Here is a 6,924-nt window from a genome sequence, read left to right on the forward strand (position 1 = left end):
CATTGAAAACGCACAAATAGCACCATTAAACTAAGTGTAGTAATATTATGGTACGCCTCTAGAATCTTAAATCGAATTAGCATAAATCCGAGCAACTGGTTATTTGTACTACTGTAGTAGAGGCTAAATAATGTACTAAAAGAAATGGATATATTGTGTCTAAACTAACAAAATGACTAAGATAACCTAACTAGTACTAGATGGGTTATACCCATAAGCAGAATATTCAAGGCAAACTTTCATTTTATCAGTATCAGATAAAGCTTCCCTCAATTTCATTCAGTATCATCTAAACAAGTGATAGCATACTTTTGTTCTCCTAACCAGAAACGGATTTGTGTTTTTTTTATGCTGACCAAAAAATATGTGTTTTGCAGAAGCAGCAAATTGCTCTTAGAATAACAGGGGTTTTGTGTCAGCCTATATACACAATGGATTTTTCTAGCTCACTAACAGAAAATGAAATAACTATTTATTTATTTCTTATCATCAATGTTACTGTTCATGCTTTTTTAGTCAAACAGCTTATACATAAAGTTTGTTATAGAAATGTATTGAAGAATAATCGAAGAAAACATGCTGATTCTATGAGATACAGTGTCATTGAGTACTTATTTTTGTTAGCTAAAATCTTGCAACAGACCCTAAAGTAAAGGGCCTTTTCTAACAGAACTTTGTGGTGGCTGGTATATTGTCCATCTGAAAAGAAAAGAAACCTGGCAATCAATATAACACAACTATTTTTTTTGTATAACTTCTCCCTCCCAGGTTGTCCAGCTCTAGAGGTTTTTTTTTTCTATAAACAAGGGGGCTTACCTCTTCAGTTATTATATTCCTCAACGATCTCTTCTAATGATATTGCATAAAATTGGTTTCCCTGCAAGCCAAACCAAAGTGTTATCAATAGTTGGATATGTCAACATCAAGCAAAGATCATAACATACCTTGTTAGATCTCGGAGGATGGTTTTTCAACCCTTCCGGATACAGTTCGCGGATAACATCTAACAATAGCTGAGGGTACACAAGGGACCTCCCATTCCCAATTCTACGCTCTCTCTGAAACAAACAAAAATTAATTCGAATAAAAACATCATTGTCCAGGTATAAACACAGCGCGGAATATTCGACGGCGCGCGCACTAAAACATGATTAGTTGAATAAAAACAAATAAATCGTATATATAAAAGAAAACAAAGCTTATTTCAATCGCAAAGAAGTTTTCCAGAAAATAAACCTCATTTCACAAACCATCTGAGATTGACAATAATTCAATCAATCACGACTTCAGCGCGCAAAACCAACCGGAAGGAACAACGGCATGACAAACAAATCTGTTCTAAAGAGCTATCACCTAGGGTTTTTTTGTAGGAAAGTAAGCCACTGCAAGTTTATGAGATTAGCGAGAGCATAAGACGATTTGATACTAAAGAAATGATACTAAAAATGTCTCTAACGGTGGCATTTTTACAAACATTCGAGAGGCTAAGAAACAAACACCAATAAGTAGGCTTCAGCGCAGTCCGGCAAACAATGGTAACTTCTGTTGTGAAGTGCGATAAAGAAATTCTTTTTCAAAAAACTAAGACCAGTAATCGGAATTGAACCAAACCAATAATGATGAAACTAACCGCCAGAAACTGGAACAGTGTCCTGTAAATATACCGCCTCGCGTTTACATCAGTAAAATCAACATCCTAGCTTTGCTCTAGTAAAAAGAGGCGCAAACGTTCGGGCGTCCTTTCTTCTCCACTGAAAATATGGCACAAGAAGTTGAACTTATCAAGTGGGATAACAAGAGGTTGTAACAACAGAATATCCCGCCACGAGGATACTCACGTTTCGTCTTTTATGGAGGCTTCGAATTCGCGCATAACTTCGTGGAAACAACTCCTTGATTCTCTACATCGCCAGCAACAGCAGTCACTGTCTGAGCCTACAAAAATAAATCACACAGCATGTAAGTCGACTTTTATAAGTTTTTTTTCTGAGAAAGACATCAAAATCTGTGCTATATTCGCGGGAAAAACAACAAAATCCGCGTTAGGACTGGGTCTGTTGCTATATTTGACTAGATCCCAGACCCCCGATTCTCACTCTGTCGCAACAGTAACACGCGCCTCCTCGCGGATTTTTCACACCTAAAGATGGACCGAAGCGCTCAAAGTAAGCAGTTTTTTGTGTGATTTTAGCATAGCCCTCATTGTTAAAAGGCAACCCATCTATCAATGATTTCACTTTAGGATCCAGAAGCTCTTTTAAGTATGCGAACTTAGTAACTGTTGCCGTGTTGGACTTATCAACCTGTGCCTCAAACATCCCATAGAATCGATTAAAATCGAGAATAGATCCAGTGAACTTGTATATTTCAAGTTTTGGTAACTTGGCCAATTTGGTTTTCGATTGAGGCTATTTGTTAATCAAAATCATTCCACCACGCTTCAATTTCTTCGTCAGACACATTCTTCGTAAATTTCATCTCCTGGATTTCTAGTTTGACTGAATTTGCTTCACTAACCTTTGTTTCAAGGGTACTTATCTGACGTGAGATGCTTCCCAGGTTCTGTTGTTCCAGTATTTTTTTCGATTGTGTCCCGATGAAGCGTAAGCTTTTGAGTTTTCCTTCCAGGGTTTGTTCCATGTTCTCTATCGATGCTTCTGTTGTTTTAGCCATTCTCGTCCCACCAGGGGTGCCACTATATCGTAACTGTTTCCACGACACACTACTCACCTCACGTTGGCGTTTTACTATATTGTATTTAACTCTCGTTGTCGATTATTACAAGTGATTCTCAGAGCATCCAAACTCGCTTTCTCTCGCGATCACTCAATACATCATACCCCCCTCTATTAGGGGTTCAAATGACTTCCGGTTATACCAAACAATAGTTCACAAAAGTACGGAAAAGTTCTTGTTTCCCTTTACCATAACAACAAGGTTGTCGCCTTCTTTAGTAGCCTTCTTGAGTTCTCCTAGAGTCATTCCGCATATCGGGCCTGCTGGGCATGCGTTTTCTATGCATATTTTCGTCTCCAGGTAGTCCCTTACGTGTACGTAATCTGTCTGGGTCGCAGAGCTACTTTTCACCATGTGTTTTCCTAGGATGGTAACTGCCGAGCGAGCATGGGTTTTCGAACTTTTGGATGTCTTCGGGCTTTATTAGCCTCTCGAAGTCTTCCATTCTTTTTTTCCCATCTCCTTTCTGCCAGAGGAACTTTGAAGGCGTTTATCTACTTTTGAACCTGGCTCATATCAACACTTTGATCAGTGAACTGAAGGCCGTCTGGCTTTTCGACCTTAAGAAATCGGAAAAATCTTGATAGACATCCAAGGTAAGACCTAACGGTACCATGTTTCCTTTCTGATTTCATCCTGTATAGCCATTATTGTCTCATTCATTGATCATTCTTCACCAAGATGGACCTCACCCGGAGACTTTCTTGAAATTATTCTTTTAATAATATTTTCTAGCTTAAAATATGGATAAACGATGACACAAAATGAAAAATCAAGGACTTTGACAAATTTTCAAGGCAATCTTAAAAAAATTCCAGGACTTTTCAAGGACTAAATTCAAAATGTTCAAATTCAAGGAGTTTTCAAGGACTAACTGCATTTTCAAGGACTTTTCAAGGTTTGTGCGAACCCTGTAATTTCATTGAAAAAAAAAATCGCAAGAGCGATTATTCACAATCTAATTTGCCAAAAAATTGTGATGGCTTTGCGCACCAAACAAACAAACCAAATATCGGTGCTGCTTTGTTGCGTGCTGTCCCCATACGCCCCCCGTATGTCATAACGTTCTGTGGTTGATAGATAGCAATTCGACTCTGTTTGAGTATTCAACCCAGCTTTCTGGCCCTCCATTGTATTTTGTTGCTCTGATGGAATATATGGCAATAAATGTAAAATTATTTGTGTGGGCAAAAAGCAACTAATAAATTGGACGCAAATTAACATTTTGCTGTGTTGTGGCACTTGAAGATAATATTAGATTTGTCATTTTGTAACCATGTCGATCCTGAACTATAACATGCAAGTGATTGCATGTGTTCTTACCTTTGTTGACTTTTAAAGATAGTTTCATCTTCTTTCTGTAAGGGGTCCCATCATCATCACTCACAAGCTTTTTGGTAGCCATCCTACTGTTCTCAAACTTTTTCAACAATTGCTTCTTTAGAAGATACTGTAAAAAAAGTGAAAAAACATGATCAGCTATCTTTTGCTTGCATTCAATTCAGTGTTTGAAACAGTAGTTAGTACATGCTGAACATACGTAGTTCAGGCACAACAATCATAGTCAACGAGGAAGAGTGCCAGTTGAGTATTTTAACTCAAAGAAAAAAAAAGAACATTAAACCAACAGCAAAAAAGTACCTTAGTCACAAAATTTGTTTTTCTTTGTATAGCAGAATTTCACATTGTTTTTGTACTCACTATTAAACAATTAGAGAATGAGTTCGAGTTTTATATGAGTCAATAGTCAATGAGGCACATAGCGCCAAATTGACTATTTGACTCATAGAAAATGAGAACAAATTGTGTAATTGTTTTAGTAGAATGCAACATGAATTTATACTAATACTGTATGTATTGCTTTTCATGGAAGAAAACGCCGACTTTTTGCTACTCACTATCTATCACCTGATAGATAGTGAATACCTCAGCCAATCAGATTGCAGAATTCGTGATAGTATGCTAGTTGTTTTTTTAATGAACCTGGATAGTGAATGCTAGCCAGGTTTCAGCCAGATTGCAGGATTCCTGATGTATGCTAGTTGGTTTCTACTAAACGACTATATAATACGTACCCAGCCCTTGAAGTCTGAAGATGCATCTTCATCATAACCAGGCATGACAGAGCGTGGATCGATCTGGTTCAAGCATTTGTATTTTGTACAAAGCTCTTTGGCGATCCACTCAATAATACTAGGTGACGGCTTGGGATTAAAGGCACTGACATGAACTTCGACCTGACGAATGATCCTTCGCACAAGCTCACTTGGCATACTTCCAGGATGTTGGCTCTTTAATTTTTTGTCAATTGCCGGGCCAAATTTATTTGGCAATCTAAAGGTTGATGGCAAATCCTTGGGCATTTCTCAAGTGGTAGGCAAGCTGCCTCTAAATGCATTGGATCTCTTGAGTGGAGGTGGTCGTGGTGAAGCATCGATGTGTGAAGCATCAATGTCATCATCAGCTTCTGATGAAACTAAACGGCTGTTATTCTCACCATCTTGATTAGATGAGAGTGAAACAGTTGTGAAGGTTCTTGAAGACACAGAAGATGTTTTGCTTGTTTGTCCTGATATGGAGCTGGTGTTAATTTGAGATGTGGGTCTTGTGGCTGCCGCTACATCTGCACTGTCCTGTAGACAAATTTAACACAACACGTGTTAATCTATACAAAGTAGAGCATAGATCATTTTAATTTTGATAGAATTGAAATTATTTAACTTGTTCTAATACTAAGCAATTGTTGGACAAGATTTTTTGTGCTATTAACTGGGAATTATAAGGCATCTAAAATCATCTGTAGGCTATTGACCAATCAGAAAATGTTGTACAGACTACAATGGATAATGATTATCAGTGTGGCAGAATCCTTGAAGCTCAATCTTAAGAAACATAGAGGCAATAATGTAATATGCAAAAAAGTGGTAGAAAAAGTGGTTATGCTGAATATTGACCAGTAATTTATGAATTTTATATTTTTATCCTATTTTATATACAGTTACAATTTATCATGCCCCACTTGGAAAGCAGCTGCTAAACTTTTGTTAAGTTAGTAGTTGCAGTGGGTAGCGTGAGAAAATAAAATCTATGTTTGTATGAACCAAGCATGTTTAGTACAAAACTGTAGCATACTCTTTCATAATGCACTTATGTTATTGGAAAGCCCCCCCACCCCCCCCCCCCCCCCCCACTGCCAAGGGATCTTTAAAGCATTTATAATCCCCCACTATGTATTTCAGCGCTTCCCACATTTTTGTAAAAAAGTGCAAAGACCCTGTCTTTCATGCACAATTCTTAAATCTACCTGCTTTCTTGTAGGGGTGCAGGGCTTTCCGCTGACTTAGTGTTTAATGGATCTACTTACAAGCTTCCGAAATAAAGCCCGGAGATGAACTCTAACAGTTATAACCTCATTCTTAAATTCTTCTTCCACATCTTCTCTCTCGAATATCGAGAATGTATCCCCATCAATCTTCCTCTCTATAATGAAAATTCATATTATAACCATTACAAGTGGATCTAAGATACTGGCATCCATCCAATTTAATATAATAATAAGCTAATTACAGAATATATTTTTTTTTGGCTTTAAAAAAAGCCAAAAATATCAGGTTAAAAAAGTATGAAGCCAAACAAATCGCAATTGCGCGCAACTTGCATTTTGCAAGGGCTTTAAAGAAAAAAACTATATCACCAGTTCTTAAAAATAGTATCTAAAAACATTAATTCACAAAAGGTGTGACTTATGGAATGTTGGACTTGCACTGTTTCTTATATTACAGGCCATTTGGAGAATCAGCTTTGTGTGGGAATTGACCTGCATCAGTCACAAAGTGTGTTTCCATTTAATATTCCCCATGGGTGACAAATTATTTTTGACCCCCTCTCCTAGGAATGTCCACCAATTTGCATATTTTCTCAAAATTTACTGTATTTTTTATGCCCTCTTCCACTCCCCCCCTCCCCAGTTATTTCCATTGTCTCAAAATGTAATATTTTTAAGAAACCAGCAATTTTGTTGGAAAGTGATTTTGAGAAAGAATAAATTTGTTGTTCACAAAATTTCATTAGAAATAAAGCATGCATTTGCGTGAAAAAAAAACATGTCGGTTTTGGCGGGAAAACTGGTCACGTGACCTAGTGAAATCAAAAATCTTTAAACCAGTTATTTGTCATTCTAATTATCGT

At 37.2% G+C, this 6,924-nt stretch overlaps 1 protein-coding gene and 1 long non-coding RNA gene across 2 annotated transcripts; both read right to left on the minus strand.

The window, feature by feature from the left end:
• Window positions 1-450: 450 nt before the first annotated feature.
• Window positions 451-2,364, minus strand: LOC116614210. The gene is made up of 5 exons (XR_004294419.2): window positions 1,839-2,364; window positions 1,631-1,751; window positions 945-1,058; window positions 817-877; window positions 451-699 (listed from the first exon to the last, which is right to left on the minus strand). It is a non-coding gene; the product is annotated as an uncharacterized LOC116614210 (long non-coding RNA).
• A 773-nt stretch (window positions 2,365-3,137) lies between these two features.
• LOC125561383 lies at window positions 3,138-5,349 on the minus strand. Its single transcript, XM_048725688.1, has 2 exons — window positions 4,812-5,349; window positions 3,138-4,186 (listed from the first exon to the last, which is right to left on the minus strand). The coding sequence occupies exons 1-2, from the start codon at window positions 5,097-5,099 to the stop codon at window positions 3,935-3,937; spliced, it is 540 nt and encodes a 179-aa protein (XP_048581645.1). The 5' UTR covers window positions 5,100-5,349; the 3' UTR covers window positions 3,138-3,934.
• Between the last annotated feature and the right edge of the window lie 1,575 nt (window positions 5,350-6,924).

The sequence above is a fragment of the Nematostella vectensis genome, chromosome 3, assembly GCF_932526225.1.
Source record: "Nematostella vectensis chromosome 3, jaNemVect1.1, whole genome shotgun sequence".
Classification (NCBI taxonomy): domain Eukaryota; kingdom Metazoa; phylum Cnidaria; class Anthozoa; order Actiniaria; family Edwardsiidae; genus Nematostella; species Nematostella vectensis.

What these genes read in the sequence shown, in the direction of transcription:
- LOC125561383 (XM_048725688.1), bottom strand. Translation starts at nt 5,099, where the DNA reads ATGCCCAAGGATTTGCCATCAACCTTTAGATTGCCAAATAAATTTGGC. An exon ending in CTTCAGACTTCAAGGGCTGG is followed by an intron (nt 4,187 to 4,811) that starts GTACGTATTATA and finishes CTTTTTTTACAG; the next exon opens with TATCTTCTAAAGAAGCAATT.